General features: G+C 44.6%; 1 protein-coding gene across 2 annotated transcripts in view; it reads right to left on the bottom strand.

Moving 5' to 3' along the window:
- stox2a (storkhead box 2a) overlaps positions 1–25,071 on the bottom strand; it is a 78,133-nt gene that overhangs the window by 36,471 nt on the left and 16,591 nt on the right. The window contains exon 1 of one of the 2 annotated variants that reach the window (XM_042104505.1): positions 9,664–10,139. The exons of the other annotated variant lie outside the window; for it this stretch is intronic. Coding sequence (XP_041960439.1) covers positions 9,664–9,841 — 178 coding nt within the window. The 5' untranslated portion in view covers positions 9,842–10,139. Of the gene's footprint in view, positions 1–9,663; positions 10,140–25,071 lie in introns of those variants that run through there. 2 annotated transcript variants of the gene reach the window in all.

The raw sequence follows: 25,071 nt of genomic DNA, 5'->3' as shown, positions 1-25,071 counted from the left end.
GAGGTGAGCTGGTGTGACAGGCTAAGTGAGAAAGCGCAGTCAGAAGGGAAAGAAAAGCGGTCTGTGAAAGGATAGGAAACTATTCCCAGGTTGCAAACTCAGAGAGGCAGAAGCAAGGGCAGGCTATCCAAATTTAGCACAGACCAGGGGATGCTCCTGGCACAAGCAGAGCTGTAGGCGAGGCCTAGGGAGGGGAGGTGGAGAGAGAAGGAGAGGAGATGAGAGGGGAGGAGAGAGGAGGAGAGAGGAGGAGAGGAGATGAGAGGGAATGAGAGGAGATGAGAAGGGAGGGGAGGAGAGGAGGAGAGAGAAGGAGAGGAGATGAGAGGGGAGGAGAGGAAATGAGAGGAGGGGAGAGGGGAGGAGGAGATGAGAGAGGAGAAGAGAGAAGGAGAGAAGAGAGAAGGAGAGAGGAGAAAGGAGGGGAGGAGAGGAGAAGAGGGACAGAAGAGGAGGAGATGAGAAGAGAGGAGAGAGTAGAGGAGAGATAAGAGCACTGGTTTGCCTATGTACACTCCCACAGAAGGTGTTGAATGAGTTCTTGATATCCCTGATCAGTATCAGCATTGGTGCATTCCAAAATTACAGGTTACAGAGTAAACAACATCATGAGCATCATGGCTTACAAAACTGTAGTATAAAAACAGAACACATACTGATGCTGGGATCCCAAATGAGTGGTGCACTGTATTCCTCAAGTGGAGTGGATAGTGCCAAATGAAGTTCTCCTGCCTCAGAGCAGGTTTTAGGCTTTCAGTAGACACAATAAATCTAAAACAGAAGGGTGCTAGAGTAAAGGCAGCCTATGACAGCTCACCAAGCTTTCAGGGACGAGGCTGTGGATCGGCGTGTCATAAAATTCAGGATCTTTCTTTTACTCCAGATGGGGGAGAACATGAGGAAGATGACAAAAGACATGCCCAACAGCAACACATGGGGACAAAGTGAGAGGAAGTGAGTTTTTCCCCCCCTCATAAACCAGTTCTGTTCAGCGAACCCTATACAACACTAGGGGGAAAAATAATGAAACATCCTACAGACGCTGAATGCTGAACACATAATGTCATGCTTCACAGGACTCTAAAGGAAAGAGCAGTGAAGAATGGGTGCAAATTAGTGGGAATAGTAAGGCTACTGCACCCTCAGTGCCTGCCAAAGAGCCTCAGAAGCCATCAAGGTTCCTTTTTTCATCTTTAGCTGGAATGAAGCTTGAGTATCATAGTGAAAGGTTTAAATGAATGTGAGACAAGATGCTAAAACCTGATTAGCTCAAGACAGCAGGAAGCACATGACCATCAAGTCCTGTTTCGATACATCTCCAACAGTGAACAACAAAAGCACTTAACCACAGAATTAACTGCATATCCACATAACCGTTACTTTCTGAAGCAAAATTACTCTATTCATTCACTGAAAACCACTACAATGTAAACAGTTTGTATCTGTCCCAGACTTTTAGGTGTCTTGATAAAGCTGAACCTTGCTGCAGCCTCAACATTTGGCTTGATGATTGATGGTACAGTAACACCTCCATTCCTGTTCTAATCTTTTCCTATAGGAGAAGAACATACAGACGACCAAGCATGATATATATTCTTTTTACTTTGATACGACAACTGAAATATTTAGTGTAATTAAAACTTAAAAACATACAGCAAACGCACAGCTACCAGCTAGTACAGACCAGAAAAAAACACTGAAAAAAAGCACCGTGGTCATGTAGTAAGTGTGATTTATAGATATGAGTGGCCAGGGATGCTGACTGCTGATAAGTTTGGCTGCAAGTGCGACACAGAGACGAATCTGGGTTCCCCCATCAGAGGGAAGGTGGACTCACTCGGCAGCACACAGGCTGACCTCAATACAGCAGCAGCAGTAACAGCAGCAGGGACAGAGAGAGAGAGAGAGAGAGAGAGAGGAAATAACAAGGAGAAAGAGAGAGGGAAAGAGATATAGACTGATTGAACACAATCTAAAAGACTGTGATGAGGCTGCTGAAAAATGGAAAAAAAAGACCCAAGCATATGCATGCATTAAATAGTGCTACCTGACGTCAGGTTGGAAAAAGGCCATGCCATGATACAGTAGTGACTGCTGTCAATGAACACTCCAAAATAGCAACAACTCAGAGCCAAACATCTCACTGCAGAGACAGATTGTGTGCAGCGTTCAAAGATGGCCGTCTGGGTGGTCTCAGTGGAGGGGCTATCAGGTCTTTCTGTTACCATAGCCAGCACAGCAAGGCTGTGTGCAGCCCCATTTCCCTGGCTCTTCTCCTTCCTCTCTCTCTCTTTTTTCAATCATCCGTTTTAAATCCTGATGTGAGTGGGGTTAGTGATGTCAGCATCTGGGATGTCCAGAATGTGGGTGAATATTTTTAGCATCAGTGTGTAGAGTGTGTAAGTGTGTGTGCTTGTGCGAGTGTGTGTGTGTGTGTGTGTGTGTGTGTGTGTGTGTGTGTGTGTGTGGTTGGGAGAGAAGGAGAGAAAGTGAGTGTGTGTGTTGAGTGAGCAGATGAAAGGTACAAAGGGACCATGTGTGAGAGATTGTGTGCGCATGGATGAGAGTGTGTGTTAGTTGCATGTGTGTGCAAAAGGGACTGTGTGTGTGTGTGTTTGTGTGTGTGTAGGGGGCCAGGACAGGCACTGAAAGAGAGAGAGAAAGAGCTATCCCACTCCCACAGGCTTCATCATAGCAGCTGGGTGATTTCTACAACTCTAACAGCTGACTGGAGGCGGGGACTGTGGTTTTACTCACGCACAGCCTCCCTCCCTCCCTCCCTCCCTCCCTCACACTCTCTCCCCCTTTCTCCCTCCCTCCCTCCCTCACTCTCTCCCTCCATCTCTCTCCCTCCCTTCTCTATGCACGTTACTACAGAGGCCTTGGCTATCACTGCACCACTCCTCCATGGCCTCATTTCTCCATCCCAAGCCTCTGCTGTGCCTGCACTGTGCTGCAGCTGGGACAGCACTGAGCTCCCTCGCCATCACCAGAGGCCTGATCCACATCAGACTACATCAGACCATATCTGATGTCTCAGATCATATTTAACGCTGGCCGACTGACGCAGAGTAGAAACCAGGAGACTGTAGACTACATCGGACCACATCACACCACTGCCACCCACACCACTCTCCACTTTCGTAAATGCTTCAATGTATTAAATCAATCAGCATTGCTTGGGAAATGGCATGATCGCAAATTGAAATACAGTGGAGCCCATGTCAGTTATCTGCAGTTCGACTGAAAATATTATGTGGATAATTATGAAAACAGACTGTTTTAAATTTGTAGCCACTGCACTGTCACACTCAACTTATATATGGTGTGTTTTTAGTGCAACTCATATCTCATGTAGGGTAAGTCTGTCATTGACTTATCAAATGGCGGGGCTAGGACATAGACTTATGCGGCCTGTGCTATCGGACTTAGTTCCGAATTCTGAGCACAAGAATGCTCAAAGTCTTAAAGAAAGACTATGCAGGTCTAGTTATTCCTTCGCTGTTTTTGGGTGTTCACTTGATTTGGGCTCGCATTTTTCACTCCACAGCTCCCCCTGCAGCTTCGGTAGCAAGTGACTGCTACGCTAAACCCCCACTAGCTAGCGAGCTAGCCATCAAGAAACCAAGCTAAACACATACAGGGCTCACAATAAAACGGTCGAGCAAACACATTGTTCAAGAGACTATCAAACCACATTACAAAGACGAAGTTCACCCAAGGGTAGGCTACTTACAATTTCAACAGCAACAAAGCCGGCGTCGGCGTCCGTTTTGCAGTCTTCTCCGAACTACAATCTGTCTACCTTTTGGAGGCACGATTGAATGCTTCCGCTGAGTCACATCCGGATTTACCTGGACCGGGTCCAGAAAGTTACATATTCAGTTTTTCCGCGGACAAGCAATAGGGGGAGACGAAGCACCCACCAAACGACCCAGAAAGTGTTGTAGAACCATCAGAACGACTCTCAACCTGCATAATTAAGGTAATTTTTGCTAAAATTGTTGCATAGTGCTTCTTTAATTACCAGTTGGAAACTTGATTTTGTCAATGATACCTGAATTGCTGAGTTGGGGACATTTTTGTCTTCAGTTGGGGTCTTCACTACAGTATCTACAACCTGCTTGTCCCCATATCCCATATTGTAAGTGCCTAGAGACCATTCTTTTGAGGAAATCTAAATGTTTAAAATAATTCATGTCATGGCTCACTGGATACATTTCATTTGTGCTTCATTGTCACGCACATAGTGGAAACAGCACCGGCAGTGTTCTTTAAATGTTCTGAGCAACACACACTGTTTGGGACATTTATGTTGTTTCCTCATTCCAACTTAAAACCACATCAACACATAGGAAGAAAAAATGCTCAACTAGGAAATTTGGACGTTCAAGGAGCACATGAAGGAAGCATTACACAGGAGGAAGGAAGGAAGGAAGGAATGTATAAATTATATTTTCCCCTGGTCATTGAGTGCCTACATTCATGTATCTTTAATCAGCCTGTAACAGCGGCTTATAACATTTAATTACTTTTTATACATTAGCTGTTGTTACCTACGTCTTATGTCCATAGTTCGCTACTATTTGCAGTTACAGCTATACGCATCTGGTCTTTACCCTTACAAATACATATATATTACAAAATGAAAGTCCATATTTGAGGCTGTATTTACTTTAGTTACTCACAAAAACAGTAGCCTAGTTTGCAAAAAGTTGTACATTGTGAATAGCGATTTTTTTCAGAATTGTGTTTCATTACAAAGCAATTATAGCCTGGGTGTTCCCATGCTGCCTTGCGCGCGATTTGATTCACGCTGCTAAGGCAGCCTGGAGACCATAGAGCAAATTTTCGCCTGAGATAGGGGACCAATCACAGAACAAGGGGGAAAGCAAGACGATGATGAGCTATGCACAGACGCATTTGATAGACATCCGTGGCACCCAATAAACGGATCTGGGCATTTTTTTCAAATACGAGAAAATTAACATTTGGTTCCCAGAGCACGTCTCATTGAGAAGTGGTGGCGCTAGCCAGGCTAAAGCAATTACCCAGTAACTGTAATCAGTACACTAAGATGTTCTGATTATTTTTCATGATTATTGTAAAGACATACTAGCTGGTCTACTTCTCAGAACTGGTATCGTAATGGTACATGCATGGACGAGATGTGCTCAATCAATATGTTGTTTCTTTAAACAAAAGTGTTTTAGGGTTTTATATAGAAAGTTAAAGTACAAACATTTAGGCATCCTGCGAGTCAGATCTGCTCCAAAATGTAATGTGCTTTCCTCAGCCAATTTTCAGCAAATTTCACAAGAAATCAGGCTGGTCTTTTTTGTGAAATCCTGGTAAAAAGGTAGAGGTAACAACTGTGAAACGAAAAGGTAACTATCTCGCTAAATTATATATATAATTGACAATATCACATATATTTGACAATATCACACTGGTTGTGGTGTTTGCACAAAACTATGTAGTGAACCTGGATGACAAGTGGAAAGGGCAGCTTTGTCAGATGATACCATCAAACTGAATTTGATGCTGGGAAAAAAAGTTTTCAACAAAATAGTAAAACATGCTTAAGCTACAATGTTATTTGCAATTCTTTTAAAAAAAGAACAAATCCGGTGAGCAGATCAGTGTGCTAAACCAAACAGCACCACATTCACAGCGGTCCAACACGATCCATTCAGTTGGCATCCATCTGCATCGGCCACGTCTGACCCATTTCTCCCACAGTCCTCCCACCTCTCAGAATGTTTTCACTGCCCAAAGAGAAATCAAAGCTTGAGATCAATGATCAGCCCTCACTATTCTCCCTCCACTCCTGTCGTTCATGAGTAAACAAACTCAACTGCATTCTGTTGAACCTTGCGTCTGTGAGTGCCTTATTAGTCGGACGGCCATCATTGGATCGCTTTAAACTACCTTAGTTAACCTGAGTGGAAAAACCCGATACACCATTGTTTATCTTTTGGACCTCTTTAAAAGCAGAGCTCAAATTCTTGAGCCCGGTGTTACTTACAGTAACTTTTTCCAGTTAGCATACTTGCCAGACCCCACTCAACACAAGTTAACTAAAGAGCGGGTTCCATTCAGTGACAAGTTTAAATTTCTTGTTCACACAGGCAAACAGAAGAGGCCAGTGTCTCCCATCCATGTGCCTTGCACAGGGCACTGGAAAGTTGCTGAAAGCCAGATCACCTGCCTCATTTGGGCCTATTGAGGGTGGACAATGAGACTCGGTTTGCATGATTGCATGTGGTTGTGTGTGTGTGTGTGTGTGTGTGTGTGTGTGTGTGTGTGTGTGTGTGTGTGTGTGTGTGTGTGCATGTGTCTGTCTCTGTACACCAGTTAGAGGTTTTGTGCAACATGCTTGGGTAGTGAAATGACCAAAAACTGGCCTACTACTCTCCCAGCAGGCTAATTACATGGCGCATTTTGCGAAAAATACGGAACCCCATGATTTCACTTTAAGAGCAGAAAAACCACCCTTACCAGCACAATGTTTTATAAAAATATGCCAATATCAAACCCACTGTATTAGCCTACTGTTGGCTAATGTCCTACAGGTTTTGCAGTGGTATGGTTAAACCTAACATACCAGAGAACCAATGTTTAGTGATTATTTATGGTTACTGACTTGTTTTAACATTAGACTACTCAAGTTAAAACATACAAAATGTGAAGGTGTACCACTAACAGAGCATTTACTTTAGGCTTACAATCAAAATAGTTTCTCCCACACAGATGACATGCTGCTGTCTTCCTAAATATTAATTGCATTGCGTCATGTTAACATTTCTACTGTCTCCTTATCTGTCCTTGTCTAAACGTCATCAATGTAAAGTTAATGATGTTACATGATTGTTGAAGTGAAGCAGTTTATTTCAAGGAATGATTAGCATGCTAGCTATGGTATTTCACACACTAACACAAGGTTTACTTCACTGCAAGTTTATAACTACTGACGAATTTAGCAGGGGAACTGCCTAACATAACTGTTTATATTAGCCATGTCTTCAAGCTTCCTGAGAAATGTATTGTTGTTCCAGTAGTGCTAACGTAACATGAGAGTTTAAAGGAATAAGTTAATGCCAGAGTGCTCCAAATGTTTTTACATAAGATTATTTCAATGTTAACAGTTGATATTCTTACACAGATCAGCAACAGCAAGAAAATACAACTTCTGTTTCAGTATTTTCTTTTAACTTGATCTGCTGCAGTTAGATAGATAGATACTTTATTGATCCCCAAGGGGAAATCCAAGGTCTCAGTAGCATACAGACATCACACACAACATTCACTAACAGAAGAAAAAGTAATTAAAAGTATATAATATAAAAAACACAACAAGCAATAAGGACAGTAGAAGATAAAGAATATACTAAAATACAAATTATACTAAATAACACTAAATCTAAATCAAGTCTAAAACAGTACCACATAGTGGGTGATTTAGCATGAGATGCTTGCAATGACTGTGGCAGGGACTGAGCCTGTGATTCTCTGTGCATAAGGTAAGGTGCTCTGTGAGAGTGAGTGTCATGGTGATGGTGCAAATGAGTAAGTCCAACAGTGCAAGAATAAGTCTAGATACCAGCATAAAATAAATATGGACATATAAGAGAGTAGGCAAGGTAATATAAAAAAAACTGTTAGTTAAAACTGTAGCCCAACTGTGACTGATATCTATGAACACACACCATCAGAGCCACTGCTAATAGCATAGCAACTTGATTTGTTTGTGGGACAAACGTTGGAGCCGTGTTGCGTCAGGTGAGAAAATCAGACAATCTGATTGGTTATTAATCTATACATGATTGACTAGTCGAAAAAGTCCCTGTAAAAAATCACTGTATAGACACAAATATAGATTCATTTGACATGTAGGTTACCGTCCCTATGCCGTTGTCATGAGGGGAGGGAATCATGCTAGCAGCGTACCATTGGAGGAAAGTTACATTTTACACATTTGTTTTAAATTCAGATGAGATTTATCTTTCTGAACACAATGGTTTCGAAGGGTTATGTTTATTTAACTGTGTGTTATAAACCAGATATTGCTGATTTTGCTAGTGTAGCTGGTTGGGCGTTGACATTGTTGGTGTAAGATGGTCATACTGGTTAGCTAGAATGACCAACATAAGCTGGCATGGCCAGTTAAACCAGCAATGTAAGACCAGCAAAACCAGCTAAAATGACCATTGTAAACTGGGTAAGCCAGCTGAAGGTATGCTTTCGCAAGAGTTTTGCTGGTCTAGGTGGTCAATCATCATAGGGTGGTCAAACAAGCTGGTCAACCAGCAAACCAACTTAACCTGGTCAAGCTGTTTTATTTTCAGCAGAGAGCTAACTAGTTCACATTACTTGTTGGAAATATTCATGTCAGAATGAATTAAGGTGCAATTTAAGAAAATGTGGTGTTACACGGCATATGTTCTGGCTTGCTAACCCAAGCTCAGTCTGGCCATTGAAAACAGTTCTAATGAATCTACTCAAGATAGTTCTGTCAGTACTGGAATTACCAAAACATGGGAATTTTTGGTTTCCCGACCGACCCTGCTGATACAGATAATAACTCTCAGTCCAAACCTTTGTTATGGCTTTTATTCATGTTTCCTTGAAGATTTAATTTTATTAAGGTCTTTACTTACGCAGGTGCATTTCCATCTAATTACTGTACATTCAATCGAAGCTATTGCTTTCCCCCTTGTAGGGGAAAGTCAAATTTAAGTTCAACTCAAAATACCCTTTTTCTTACTCAATCTATTCTTATTACTCTTTATGTCATCCCCCGGCTTGCGTGTCGTCGTTTGTCTAGAACGGAGGTTGCCTGGCAATCGGAGGAGGAGGAAGAGGTGGAGGGAGAAATTGACACACAGGTGATCTAAAGGGGTTTTAGGAGAAACAGGTCAAATCTGATTTCAAATGTTGCTTTCCTATGAGAACCCTCATGACACCTGCTAGCCTACTTCCCCAGTCCGTCCATGACTCTCTTTCATTGTGTTCTTTCACTGGCTATGTGAGTTTACTTGTGTGTGCGCATGTGTGTGTGAGTGTGAGAGAGAGACAGACAGAGAGAGAGATGTTCATCATCACGGCTCGACACCTCGCCATTTAAACATCCGCAGATCCTTATCATCCGTGCCAGCCTTGGCCTCCATCTCTGTCATAACTGACCATTCTCACAGAAAAGCAAGACCAGAGAAACACGCTGTTTCAAACTAATTCGCAATTCTCTAGCACTTTCCGCTTGCTCACAGTTTCTTGCATGTGCAAGCCTCAGAGGAGTCGAGCTGCTTACATTCGCATTTGAAACGTTGCAACTGCTCTGCTGTGCTACACTTGCTGGGGACCAAAATGGAGGATGCCTGCCTGCTTCTTCCCTCGTGTTTTTTCCTCGTATCTCACTGTACTTTGCTATGCTCTGAAAGTGGTCGCATACATCACACATTCATCAAACACCCAAAGACAGATGTGTAGTCTACCTTACGTCACCTCTCACCTCTTTTTACATAATCTGCCATCACCAAACAAGCAGAAAGGACTTAAAAGCAATGACAAACAGACAAGAATCCTTAACTAGCATATGACAGCACGCTACTCGTCAGGCTTGTCTGTCCTGTTCGTGGTGCGCATGGGGAGGAGGAGACCCACCTGGTGTCATGTAGCCCCGTGGCGAGGGGGATATGTGAGGGGGGGGAGGCGGCGGGGGGAAGTGCTTGTGGTGGCGGTAGTCCTTCTCACTGCGAGAGCGCGTCCTCTCGGGGGGGCGCTCAGCGAACTCGGCGCTAGGCCAGGCCCGGCGCAGGTTGGTGCTCCGGGTCTTCTTCATGGCGAGGCCGGAGGGTTGGTAGGTGGGGGCAGGAGGGTGCCAAGCGCGGGGCAGTTAGAGGTGGGAGAGGGGAGGAGGAGGGAGGAGGGAAGGAAAGGTAAAGGGAGGAGAGGAGAAGGAGGGGGGAGGGGGGGGGCTACCTCAGGCTCAGTCCCTCCCGCACATTGGCAGGGGGTGCCCCGGGTGAGGGATCAGCAGGCCAAAGACATGGCGTGAGCCAGCGCGACGCACGCACACATACACACACTTACACACAAACACACACACACACACACACACACTCACACACACACTCACACACACGCTCACACACACACACACACACACACACACACACACACACTCACACACACACACACACACACACTCACACACACGTCTGCGGACACAAACACAGACACACACAGACACACTCAGACACACAAACAGAACAAGCAAATGCCCGCCTGCCCGCCTGGCTGCCGCCTCAGAGCCTGGGCTCAGGGGGCAGTGGTGATGGCGCTGGAGGCAGGACCGGGATCGGATGGGGGAGGCGCTGGCCGGGGTGGGGGTCTCCTGCACCGGCGCCGCTGCTGCTGCTGTGTGCTCGGGGGAGAGAAGCCGGCACTCCCCGCAGGCATCACCCTTCACTGGAGCTCAGCCCTGCGCGACCGCAGCCAGGTGCCCCATTCATACGCCACCGTGCGCTCATAACGCTCCACTACAGCGTTACAGGGGGTGGGGAGGAAGGACGGATGGAGGTAGAGAGAGGGAGAGAGGGAAGGGACTGGGAGAGAGCTGGGAGGGAAGGTTAAAGATGATCCAGGAAAAAGCTTCCGCGAGCGGCTTTCCAGTTACGGAGAAAAAGGTTTTTTTTCCCCCCTCTCCTTTCAACGAAAGGATGGATATACAGGGGGAGGGATGGGAGAGGGAAATGGAAAACCTGGTGATGAGGAGAGAGGGAGGTTGGATGCGAATTGGAGAATGAGGGAGAGGTTAGAGTGAGGAGGGAGAGAGAGAGAGAGAGAGAGAGAGAGAAAGGGAGAGAGGGAGAGAGAGGAGAAAGACAGCGAGGCCTGCCCTTCCAACAATGGCTCAATTCAGCTACGGGTGCACGGGGAGACAAAAGCACCCCCCTCCAGCCAAAAATACAAAAAAATATATCAAGAGGGTAAAAAAGAGAAAAGGAGGCGGCGGTCTCTCCTGTGACCTCCAAGCAGGCACTCCGGCACACACCGCTGTCGACAGAGAAGCCTGTGTGTCGATTTCTCCCCCCACCTCCTCCTCCTCCTCCTCCGATCGCCAGGCAACCTCCGTTCTAGACAAACGACGACACGCAAGCCGGGGGATGGCAGCAGAAAGAGAGCCCACCGAGCGCAAGAGAGAGAGAAAAAAAGAGAGATAGAGAGAGCAGCCGGAGGAGAAGGAGAAAAAAATCGAATGCACGGCAAGTGGAAAGATTACAGATCCGTCTCTCGTCTCGGGCAAATCCAAAGAGGGAGGAATAATCAGGAAGGACGGCAGCTGCTTTTTTCCCCCTCCTTTTCATCGACGGCACAGCATCCCCCGATTGAAATGTCTCTTCTCCTCTCCTCCACGCTAACGCTGCTACCGCTAGTGCTGATAAGCTGCCTTTGCTATTGCTTGCCAGTGCTGCTGCTGCTGCCGCTGCTGCTACCAGCACCTTCAGAAAGGGTGTGTGTGTGCGTGTGTGTGTGTGTGTGTGTGTGTGTGTGTGAATGTGTGTGAGTGAGAAAGAGAGTGAGAGAGAGAGGGAGGCAGAGAGAGAGAGAGAGCGTGAGTGCGTGTGTGAGAGAAAGCGTGTGTGAGCGAGCGTGCGCGTGTCTGCCTGCCGCGCAAGATTCTGCGTGAGCGTGCGTGTGTCCGTTTCTACGTGGTAGAGCCATGAGAGACAGTGAGAAAGAGTGAGAGAGAGAGAGAGAGAAAGAGCAAAAGAGAGAGAAGCGAGTGAAAGAGAGAATATGCAGATTTCACAACTGAGGGGTAGAAGAAGAAATAGTAACAAAAGAGAGAGGAGGAAAGGACAAGAACATAAATAAAAAAGCAAATTACTAAAGAGGTTCGGAGGGGTTGGACTGACGAGCTGTACCTGGGACTGCTAAGTGTTTTCTTTTAACCCCTTCATCCCTGCCTGCTGCATCTACGTACCTATGATTTGTCCCAGTAGTTTTTTTCTCATGTTTTCAACTGTCCAAACTCTCTCTCTCTCTCTCTTCTCTCTCTCCTTCTAAAAGAAAGTCAGCTTCCAAAATCAGGCAGTGTTGGCTGATCTTGTTGGGCAGCATATTATAATGTAAAGCACCCCCCCCCCCCCCCACACACACACACACACACACACTGATACACATTCATGCAGACACACACACACGCACACACACACACACACACACACACACACACACACACACACACACACACACACACACACACACACACACATACCATACTTCCCTTGCCCAAGTTCCCCTCTGGCCACTAGCCCATCCTATAACAGTGTGGCTGCTAGATTAACCCTTAGAACCCTAAGCTGTTTTTAGGGCATTTTCACTACCTTTATTCATAAGGATTTATTCTGGTCATTGTGAGTTCCACACATACATATTATGTATTGTCCTTTTCAGCAGAGTCTAGGCTATCCAGATCTGCCATCATTTCATGTATTCGTACTAGCATTGATTTTATTCTGATTTTTAAAGAATTAAAATATAAAAAGCGTATTACAAAAATGATTATATTTTGACATGTATCTCACCACAGCAAGCTCATAGCTCTACATGCATTTCATGTGTGTGTAGGGCAGACTGTCCTGAATCGGGCAATATAATTGCCATGTTGGAGGGATACTCTGGGGCTGAGCAATTTACAGAAATATGTGGTGTGTGAAATAAATGCAATTTTTTAATTTAGTGATGAAAAATGACCTTTCTGCGCTCCATATCTGTGACACGAACTGATCTGACCTGACTTGACCCGAGGTTGTGTGTTAGCCTGCGTGCCTATGGTGTATGCACTCATAATGATTGTCAACTTTTTACTGGATTGCCATGAACAAAGTAAAGGCAAAAAAGGTATTTCTTTGTTGAACAAATTGGGATGCAATGTGAGCCTTGAATTGGATGCCATGCAGGAATTTGCTAGGATCTCAAAACCGGATTATGAACATGCTTTGCCATAGAGAAACACAGGATAGCGTTGGATTATAAACATGCTTTGCCACAAGAACAGACAAAAACGTGGGGTAAGTCCAGCTATATGAAGTTATTATTTTGTTGTCACTTCGTCTGTTTTATGACCCAGAAGGATGTACTTGGTATCTGAGTGTCCTCTGAGTGTCCTCTTTCATCTGACATGCATGGCATATCTATCCGATCACGGCTTCGCGAGTAATGGGTTGTGCAGCGTTGGTTTGTGTACATGACGTTATTATTTTGCAGTCACTTCGTCTGTTTTTATAAGCCAGAAGGATCGATAACCATGGTACCAATGGATAGCCCTGTGTCCCCTCTTTCATCTGATATGCTTGCCATATCCATGTGATCACTGGTTCGCGAATTCGCAGAGAAGTATAGACGGTAAACATGTTGCAATTAGATTTTTTTTTAATGATTTTTTTTTCATTTTCATACTTGATCGTACAGACAAGTGTGTAGTCTCGTTGGAAAGCCCCACTTCTGCTCTGTCACGCAATGCTCTGTCACGCATCTCACTGCAATGAACAGTTCCGGAGCAATGTAACTGAGAAGAAAGGGTGTGTTTTTTGACAATCAATCGGGTTCTAAGGGTTAACACTCAAACCAAGCAATTTTTAGCCACTGCCTTACACTCCTAGCCTAGAAATCTAGACGCACCCTAACGGCGGCAAATTAATTTGCTCAGCCTGTACGTCTAGTATCAAACCATATGGATTTCTATTGGCTGACGCCGTGGACGTCATCCAATCACAGCGCTCTATTTTGTTAGAGAGTCTTAAGGCAGGCTTAACAGGATAACGACAGTCCTGCAGCGGTGAACAACAAGGAAGGTGGCTATGGCGAACGAAGAGCGGTTGTTTGAATCGGCGTTGGCGTCAACTTTGGAGGAGTTGGACTTTTTTTTTTTTTGAAAGTTGAGCAACACAATGCACTTAAGTAATTCCTTTCGAAGAAGATTGTATTTGCCGTTTTGCCGACCGGATATGGATATGGTCCTAGCGCTGGCCTATTGCATGCCTAGGCAGTTTGAAAGACAATTCTCTGCCCGCCCCTTAGATTAAGCGAGGTGAATGGTTCGATTCCAGACTATACATTTCAATGATAGGATGGCCCGCCAGGCTATTACACTCCCTCACTGACAGAGAGACAGGGAAACAGTGAAGCATCAATGAAAACAAAAACAAGCATCACTGCAAGTTACCGACTATGATCATTGCCCTTATCCTATCTCTAACCAGGCTCATCCTTTATAGCAATGGCACATCCATGGTAACTCAAATTTACTTCTGGGCAATTCCATGCAAAGGTCATCCTTACCATGGAAAAAAAGTTGTGCATACGCAAATAGAACTGTTGTTAAAATCTTCATTTAGGTCTATATTTTATTGTTTGTAACTGATCTGATTGAATTTGATGGAGAATGACACTCTTTTTACATCATAAATATGGTGTGCAACCATACAGAAACAACTTTTTTTACATGGTAATATTATACATATTTCAAAAGTGGATAAATGGACCCAATGTTCAAACAAATTGTGTCATTTGACAAATTCCAGATTGACAAGGGAATGGTAGAGCAATGTCTATGCTCAGCTTGCCTTTAAAGGTGCCATGTGTAAGAATTGAGGTAAAAATATCCAAAAAATGAGCTACACGCATCAAAAGAATGAGAAGAAATAATGGCGATGATGTCATTAAAAAAATGACAAGGTATAGTGCTGCAGAGATATCAACCTGAATTAGCATGCTAATTTACTAGCCACAGCCCGACAGGCGTCATAATACCAGTTTCGGCCATGGGAGGCGGTATGCGGGCAACATAACCGCCAGCCAAACTGCAATACACGTGTCTGGGTTGTTACTCTAGGGTAGACCAACTCACTTTCTGGAGGTATACTGCCCCCATCTTTTATGGAATGTGGAGTATGAATTGATTTTTTGCCGGACATTACATATGGCACCTTTAAGAGCACAACTCCTTACATTTGTAAGGCTTTTGTTTTTAAGTCAGCAAGTTCCATGGCCATGTCACATCCATAACGTTTTATAGGAAAAGTTTATGCTACACATACAGTGTTGATGCGACAACGCCCATAGTGTCTGTGCAAAGCTGATTTATATCAATGTAAAGTGTGATGACCAAATTGTGCCCCTTTCTTACTTTTAAAACCTTTAATGGTGCGTTATGGATGTGACGTTATGGATGTTACATAATGTGAATTTACAAGACTGGGGACTTTATTATACCTCAAAGCCGATAAAACGTCTGTTCTGGTGGCATGTCAGTTTCAACGCATTTCAACTTAGTGTTTACAATTGACATTTCAAAGATTATTAGGTTGATCAAAACCACAGGGAGGCCTTGCCTAACCATTAGCAAAACAAACATAATATTAAAATACCTCCAGTGATTAGCCTAGCCATAGCCTATTTTCAAGTGGCCTAATAACGAAAATCTGAGCGATTATCTTCCTGTAACTGTCATACTAATGTTGTACAGTAACTGGATTATCGTGTTAGCTGGTGAAGATGGCTGACTTTGCAGCTGGAGTTAACATAGCAACCTCCTTATGTTGCAGATCTGTTCAGCCTGCCGACTGCCAACTGCTTAACACAGTTTAATTTTAAATGTGACGCGATATGACAGCATTTGAAGTGTCAGGTCCTCTGTAGCTAATACCCACAGAGTAACATGAGTAAGGGCAGCAATAAACTAGATGTACCGCATAAGTGTGTGTGTGTGTGTGTGTGTGTGTCTGTGTGTGTGCATGTGCGTATGCGTGCCTGTGTTTGTGTGTTTATGTGTGTGTGTGTGTGTGTTTGTGTGCGTATGTGTTTGCATGCCCACATGCGTATGCGTGCCTGTGTGTGTGTGTTTATGTGTCTGCATTCATGTGGGTGGGTGTTTGTACATGTGTGTGTGTGTGTGTGTGTGTGCTTGCCTGTCTGTATGTGTTTATGTGTGTGTGTGCTTGCCTGTCTGTATGTGTGCGACTGTGCGTGCGTGTGTGTGTGTGTGTGTGTGTGTGTGCGCATGTGCGTGTGTGTGCATGTGTGTGTGTGCACGTGCGCGTGCATGTACTTCATGTGTGCAAATCACAAATGAGTGGGTATGGGTTAGGTTCATGCGGGCTCTTGAGACTAACATACCATAAATATTTTGTCATCTTGGGTGCAACGGTTTAGGTAGGGCTAGTTATTTAGGGGAGTGGCCACCAAGTTTCATGTTCCCTGGTGTTTCAGTGACCCGGGAATCACTGACCAAAATTGATGACGGTAAAAGAAAAAAATACATTTCTTTTTTATATTTTAAATGACTTGTTGTCCTGATTCTTCCTGTGGATATTAGTGGGCACTGAGGAAGCAATAATTTCATCGCTAGTTTTTCATGATTACTATTTAAATTGTTTCATATCAAAATTCACTACTTAATTATGTGTTTTATGTAGTTTGTCGAGGACTGGTTCAGACACGTCACATCCATAACGTGAAACCGTCACATCCATAACGCCAGTTTTTCCTACATAATGCATTACGAAAATGACGCATAGTTTCAAAAACACACTTTTTGTGTTCATTCAAGTCTCCTTCATGGTACATATATCATAGGTTACATTAAAAGTTATGCAAAGCAATTCACTGATACTAATTTTGCCCCCACTTTAAGGCATTTTGTTTACCAATATGAGTCCAATTGTCACATCCATAACGCTGGAACTGCCCTTCTGTTCTTAAATGATGACATCAAACTGTCTTTCTTTCACCACCAAAATCCAACTTGAACACAAACGTAAACACTAAGGAACACATCTTAGCTCCGTAACTCCATAACTCCATAACTTCGTAACTCCATAAATCCGTAACTCCATAAGTCCGTAACTAACACGACAAAGTTGAGAGAAAGTTGTCCTTCAACTTCTGATACTGTGAACCCAAATCCAATGATTACTTGGACGTCTGTAAGGTTTGTCTCCAGGAAGCAGAACTTGATCTAATCACTGGCTTACTGTAGAACTGCACAAGGGACGAGAGATCTGACCTGACCTGATCCAGGTCAACTCAGTGCTGCCTGTGCTTCTGCTGGAGAGCTCCTCCTGGGTCAGTTAACTCTAAGGGTAAGTTAAGTGGGGGTAAAGGCTTATAGGGTCAGAGGTCACGGAATGGGGGCGTGTGGCAGCGACAAAGCTTTCTCACTCAATCCCTCCCACAACCCCTTCAATTTGTACAAGACCAGCTTTTCTGACGAGAATGTGACTTTGATTTCAGAGAGGCACAACAAGGGACATAACAATAAGGGTGTTACGGTACAGGGACCCCTGAACCCATTGCCAAGAGTGAATTAACATGGGTTCTTTTGATGTCACCACACTCCATCAGATGGAAAAAAAAGGACACCAATTGTGCATTCTGCTAGGAGAAGCCATGGCCAAACGGGTCAGTGTCTGTGGTGGAGTCCACACATACACCTTCTGAGTGCTTTAGCTTTAACGATTAAGGCCAGTAAGCCTATAGAAATTAACAGTGTCTGTTCGCACGCACATACTGTACACAAACACAAGTACAAGTCCACCCACCCCCCCCCCCCCCCCCCCCCACACACACACACACACACACAAAGAGAGAGAGAGAAAGAAGTAGCCAGCAGTTGCACATAGAGACACATAAAAACAACCCAGTTAAGCCATCTAATCATCAATCAGATGACTACGGGAGTCCATAGCTATAGATGCAGTCAAATGATCCTCTGCAATGGTCAATGTCAGTTTACATAAAGAGCAAAAGGTAACTTAAGATTGCGAAAAGCAGAGTGGAACAACAATTGACTATTTTACAAATAAAAAAGTATCCCACAAGTTCCCCATAGGGCATCTACTACAATCACAAGCCTTGTGAATCTGGCCTGCAATCTCTGTACACCGCAGAGGACAACTGAGGAGAGTAGCCTAGCCCGACGGTGTGCCGGGTATCATTATCAATGCCGTCATATACATAAATGGCGTCGTATACATTTTGTTTGTCCCTCAGGGGAGATAACAACAATCTCAGAAATCCATCCTGTGCAGAAATTACATAATTAAACATTTCCATTTGAATCACTTTTATAATATTGAAAATAGTCTTCAAATATTTAAAGAGTGACCTGATATGTGAGGTAAATCGAAACATTTATGTTGACGGGCACTAAATAAATCGTTTTGCTCCATTAGTAAAACAAGGCCATAGAACTAGACCAATGGTCAGAGCATTGGTCGAAAGCCGTATCTTGCAATTTTAGCTAAAGTTAAACTCTTAATTTGAACTGCTCCAAAATGTAACAATATAAAATGTAAATGTTTCATCCTTAGGCTATGCTATACCTTTCCACTGGACACACACACACACACACACACACACACACACACCCATACATACACACACAATATTCACAAGCGGTTACCATCTCTGCTATTTCCTCCTTCTCTCTGACACACTCTCACTGGGCCCCTATACCAAATACCTTGAAAATGTGTCAGCTTACTTAAATCTAGATATCATAGTGATGACAATGAGAAGAAAATCCAAAACCTGTGTATGAGGGGGACACGATGACTATTAATTCAAAGTCAAAAACTAGAACAAAACATAAACATCGAGACAAAAAGAAAATATATAACAGCATGAGCAGAATATGCAGAGGGCTGAGAAGCAGGTTGCCCATGTGACACAAATCATCAGAACAAGGTAGTGAGAGTGTGAAGCATATTGGCACAATTCAAAGCGAGAAGCACCTTTCTATATCTACACACAGCATGCCTTTAGATCAGAGTGGGAGCACGCTACACCCACAGAAGAGCCTTCTAGAAATGAAGTGGTGCCCGCTTTGACACATATTGCCGGGGTATCCATGCTACCTCTGATGATTGATGCTAAAAGAAGCCAGCAAATGTGTTGCTGGAAGCCTTCGGACAGGCGGTTTGAGCTACACCAAAAAAAATAATAAAACTACTGTCATATGGCACAGAAGGGCCAATAGTGTACTTGACAGTGTGGATGAGCTGTACCTGACGTCGACGCCACATTTTTACATGAGAACGATGTGCACTTGCAACATAACAGTGCACAACTGGCACTGCTAATTCCAAATGCAGATGTGTGTTGAGGTGCAAAGCCCACTGGGGCTGCATAGGCACATGCTGTAAGTGGCCACGGTATGCCGCCTTGTGGGTGAAAATGGTAGTGCACCCACTCCTGCTGGTGTAATTGAAACAGTGCACACGTGACTCCTGCTCACATGTTGGTGTAGACGAGAAGGATGACTGCATGCATACAGTTCAACATTTAGACTGTTCCAGCCGCCCTATGGGAGATCATACACTAATCATTTATTGGAAGATTGCCTGAGATGGCCAAGCTGCCATACAATGAAGTCATCATCACAGTAACATTTGGAAGACTGCTTCAAAAACAGATGAGGGATAGAAAAAAAAATATGGCAGAAGAAATCACTGGTGTCACCTGTATCCCACAAAATCCCACAAAAGTCCAACTCAAGCACAGAGGCACTGCACACAATCCTGTTTTTGTTCTTCTTCTTTCCGACAGCACCCCCAACACGGGTTTCACCCTCGTGAGTGAGGGGCCTTCCAAAAGAGTGCCGTTTATTTGGGATGATCCCCCATAAGTGGATTTGCAGTGGGAGAGTGAGCCAGCTCACAATGGAGCTGCGGGGATCCCTACTAATGTGCTCACCCGCATTGTCTCCTAGTGCGGCCCGTGATGCTCGCTAGCGCGAGCTGGGGAGGTGTGAGTGGAGGGGGTGGGGGGCGGGGGCGGGGGCGCCTGGATTGGTTGGGGCAGTAAAGAGGAGGGGCTTGGCTGTGTCAAAGCTGCTCTACTTCATTCATACCCAAAAAGAAGAAAAAAAGGGTGAGCGGTGAGGTGTGTGTGTGTGTGTGTGTGTGTGTGTGTATGTGTGTGTGTAGTTGTGTGTGTGTGTGTGTGTGTGTGTAGTTGTGTGTGTGTGTGTGTGTGTGTGAGTGTGTGTGTGTGTGTGTGTGTGTAGTTGTGTGTGTGTGTGTGTGTGTGTGTGTGAGTGTGTGTGTGTGTGTGTGTGTGTGTGTGTGTGTGTGTGTGTAGTTGTGTGTGTGTATGTGTGTGTGTGTGTGTGAGTGTGTGTGTGTGTGTGTGTGTGTGTGTGTGTGTGTGTGTGTATGTGTGTGTGTGTGTGTGTGTGTGTGTGTGTGTGTGTGTATGTGTGTGTGTGTGTGTGTGTGTGTGTGTGTGTGTGTGTGTGTGTGTGTGTGTGTATGTGTGTGTGTGTGTGTGTGTGTGTGAGTGTGTGTGTGTATGTGTGTGTGTGTGTGAGTGTGTGTGTAGTTGTGTGTGTGTGTGTGTGTGTGTGTGTGGAGGCGGGGTGGGTGCTTTACACCAGCCCTTTTATTTCTCTGCCGAGCCGCCACAGTGCTCGTAGTCATGGAGACGGCATGTGATGAGCTCACAGACGCTGCAGTGTGGCATCTCTTAAAGGAGAAAAGAACTCAGGAAGAGAAGACGGATCCAGTGCAGGAGAACACAGGAAGAGGAGACGGAACCAACGCAGGAGAAGAACACAGGAACCAGCGCAGGAGAAAAACACAGGAAGAGGAGACGGAACCAACGCAGGAGAAGAACACAGGAAGAGGAGACGGAACCAACGCAGGATTAGAACACAGGAACCAGCGCAGGAGAAAAACACAGGAAGAGGAGACGGAACCAACGCAGGAGAAGAACACAGGAAGAGGAGACGGAACCAGCGCAGGAGAAGAACATAGGAAGAGGAGACGGAACCAGCGCAGGAGAAGGGGGAGATGGAGATGGCGTGTGTCACCGGCAAGGAGATGGTTACTCTAGTATGTGCCTGGATTCCTCTCTCCATTCCCCGTACAGTCAGCATCCTACGTCCAAGCAACATAGCATGCCAGACCACGTACGGGGCCATCCTCTATCCAATTTCACTACAGAAACAAAATGCAGACACAAACATCTGCTGTGATCAGAGATCGAGTCACCCGAACAACCAAAACCATCAGTTTCACAGGACATTAATCAATTGACAGAGTGTTTAATGTTCCCATACACAATCTACAAATACTATTTTGATGACTAAACAGACTGCAATGTTACAGTCGACACCACAGAGTCCTGTCCATTTTATAGTTGTCTAGACAGGCAAAACCAACTAAAATTGAAAAACAAAGTTCCCAGTGTGTATGTGAGGTAGGGTCTTGAACAGCAGAGGTAGTCACCAGGACAAGAAGGTTCCAGTACGAAGAAAAAATATTAAAATATATATTTCTTCTTCGTACTAGAACCATCTTGTCCTGGTGACTACCTCTGCCACTCAACACCCTACCTCACAGTGTAACATCATCAATGCACAATGCACATATCTACGGTAACCTGAACCTCACAGTGTCAGTACAAACTAGAGGGTTGTGATGAGTTCTCATGCCACACCTCTAGATGGCAGCACTGTACTATTTTAGTTTTGAGTTCACATGGTTCAGTCTTTTAGGACCTATTCCTGTGATATGTTCCCCATCTGAACAAAAATCTGCATTGGTGAACCACCAAGAATTTAAGTGCTACTGTACATCAAGTGCAAAGTCCAATAATTTTACTTTCAATCTGAGATGGAGTCACAAGAGCAAGTGAGAGGCAGCCTGCCGGAAGTGATAAAACACTTTCCAGTATTCTTTTCTGTGATGTCATTTTCTCTGAGGTTCAAATTTTCCAAAGTGGCATTTTATGCTTTGTGTAGAGATTGGGCAAATCTTTCACAAACGCATCAGAGTTGGGCAACAAAGTGCCCAAACCAGTTTCCACTGTTCTTTCATGAGGTTGAACGTGGGACAATTAAGCCCGGACATATGGAGCAGGAGGCCAATGAAGAGAGCAGAAGGCCTGGGTGCATCATTGTCCAACTCCACGGGTCTGCGGTCATCTGGAGAAAGCACGGTTGTGGGTAGAGGAGTCCAGCCCAGTGCCCTGCACACTGCACAAAGCTCCTAAGCCAGGCTGGAATTCTCTTCGCTCGGAGTGCCCTCATTCAACGGGGGCTGCTTCACAGACAGCCTGAAAAGAAACATTGTGCGCCACAGCATTCCCTCTCAGTCTATAACACACACGTACACCATACACACACATGCAAACCCACACACACTTTCTCTGCACCCTGCAAGACAATGGATGAACAAGTTGCTCCACGCTCCTACTCATCTTCCAGCCTGCTCACAATGGACCCTCTTGAACTCATTCCCCTTTCCCATTCTGTAACTCTCTCCCTCTGAAAGTCTAGTCTTGTTTTCTTTTTCTTCATGGTTAGTGGAAGACCGGGCACTTGCACAGGCAAATTGCCTCAGTTTGATTGAGTCATTTCAAGTAAAGAACAACCAAATGAATGGCAATATTAAAAATTCTGCTCAGCTTATCAGTAGTACAAAATGAAGTGGGAAGGCATGATGAAAGCTCTCTGGTGCATACTGTGATTCTAGTGAACTTTTTTGTCAACTGTTGTCTACTTGCCAGATTGCTCTTGATGCTTTTCTATCTGTCCATTTGCATTCCAAATAAACTCTATCTATACAGTCCTGGATCTTTAAACGTGAAACAAATGAAGTGGCTCAGACTGCCGCATGCGTTATTTTAACCGGTTTATAAGCATGGAGTGGTAAGTTGTAATCTGATTTGCTGTCAAACTCAAATACCAACTGCATTTTGCCATAATCTCAGACCACGCCAACAGAGGATCTGAGAGTGGGTCAGTTCCTCTGGACATAAGAGTACGGTGAAGCCAGGGTAAAGCACCAGGGCGGTGCAGAAGATGCAGTTTGCAAGGTCGCTGTGGCGCAAGTGGCTGCAGCATCCATAACCCATTCGGGTTCCAGTGTCCACGGGGCCCTGGGTTCAAATCCAACCAGCAGTTATTTCCCTATGCCCCTCGCTTCCTGTTACTCTTCACTTTCCTATCTGACACTTTCCTATCTGAATAAAGGCAAAAGCTCAATTTTTCTTCTTCTTCTTCAAGAAAGATGCAGTTTAAAGAAGCTGTCACTCGTACCCCTTCAGACACCTCCACAGAAGAGCCGCCCCTTGCATGAGCCAGTGTGAAGCGCAGGCCTTCCCAAAGGGACGCACATCACCAAACACCTCGTAAATCATGCACTGCCAAGAACAGCATTAGCAAGTGGTGTCGAAATACAAACGTGTCTTACAGAGACAGGTATGACTGGCAGGCCAATGCATTTGTTAGCAAGTAATGTAGCTTCTGGGCACAGGAATACCTTTTGGGGTCTGAGACTGTTTATTATCAATCAAGGTTATTACCATGGTAACTACAAGTGTATGGGACTTACTAGACATGATGGTTTCGACTGCAAAACACTAAGCATTTGAGGTGGGATGTGCGTCAGCACTAACCACTCTGTTTGTACGCTTGTTTTTATCAAGCACAAAGTAAAAAAAAACAAAAAAAAAACACATCAGACACCCAAAGCGTATGCCTTTCATAACCCCAGTAATTTAGCCTCTTCCAAACCCTCTATGAGTATGAATCAACCTTTCAAGAGGGAACTTGCTTCAAGAAAAAAAATAGTACCTTGTAATTTCTTGCGGATACATGAAGGATGTTATAAAAGCCTTTATACCCTGCTGTGTCTTGGAGCAGAGCTACTTTCAATTGAATACACATATCATACACTTTAAAACAAAGATGCTGTTTTATACCTAGTTTTGGGGCTACAAGGACACCCAAAGGTGAAGAGTGCAGTTTACTCCTCAGGCACAGGAGAGGAGAAGCCCACCTCAACAGATCACAGAGATCACTTTCACATCCCCTCACATGGGCCACACATCAAACAGCAGAGATGGTATTTCCACAGAGGTTATGAATCAATCCTTGCATAGGCAGTCTTGCATAGGAAGAACACATTATACTCATTAAAAAAACTACCAAAAGTGTAGTGTCTTATTTCGTCTCATGGTACACACATAAGAGTTTCAATTTATTACAGTAATGGGAAGTAAATTGGCCCTGTAAAAACTAAAAATGTCAGCAAACACTCATTCAAAACTTCAGAGAAAAAAACTGGCTCAGATTCACTGACCAGTCTATTCAAAGGCAGATTCTTTTGTCTTGAGAAAACAGACAACTTTTAATAGGAACAGAAAACAAAGAAAGGGTGGGTGTGTGGAATAGAGAGAGAGAATGTATGTGTGTGTGTGTGTGTGTGTGTGTGTGTGTGTGCGCGTGTGTGTGTGTGTGTGTGTGTGTGTGTGTGTGTGCGTGTCAGTGAAAAGAGAGAGACAAAAAGAGAGCCCACAAGAATTCAGTGGGACAGCTCCGTGCCCTGGGTCATGGAGAGCGCAGCCAAGCTCCAGGGAGAGTGTCACCGTCCATGAGGGCCCCTGCAGCCCTGACTGGCTCTCCGTAGCACGGGCACATCCCGCCGGCCAGCCCACATTCCTCTGGTGCAGCGGGCCTGACCAAATGAGTTAAAGGACCCTGTGCTCCGCACGGACCCCTCCCACTGGGACCAAAGGTGCACGCTGTGGCAGTAACCTAAACTCAAATCACCATGTCAACAGAATCCCCCAGCGTGCACAACACAAACACTGCAACCCCAGACCCCAACCTCAACAGAAAACTTCAGAGATGGGTATCTGTTGGGGGGGGGCAGGGCAGGGCAAGAAGAACATTCATTTGATCAGGTGAAAAAAGTAAAGGAAAACAGAGCAGGTTAACTAAGTGATCCACAACATTGTGAGGGTGATTCTGATTCCGCCAAATAACTCATGTTAAAAGATTTGTAGGAACGTTTGCCTGAGGTGAAGTTGTGATGCTCTATTAATGAACTGTTAAAAAGTATAAGTTCATTGTGTGTGTGTGTGTATGTGTGTGTTTGTTTGATGTGTGGGTGAGTGTGTGTGTGTGTCTGTGTGTATGATGTGTGTTTGTGTGTGTGTGTGTGTGTGTGTGTGTGTGTGTGTGTATGTGTGCGTGTGTGTGTGTGTGTGTGT

Source organism: Alosa sapidissima, chromosome 1 (assembly GCF_018492685.1).
Source record: "Alosa sapidissima isolate fAloSap1 chromosome 1, fAloSap1.pri, whole genome shotgun sequence".
In the NCBI taxonomy this organism is placed as follows: Eukaryota; Metazoa; Chordata; class Actinopteri; order Clupeiformes; family Clupeidae; genus Alosa; species Alosa sapidissima.
Note: the sequence above shows the minus strand (reverse complement) of the source record. Positions and strands in the feature narration are given on the sequence as shown.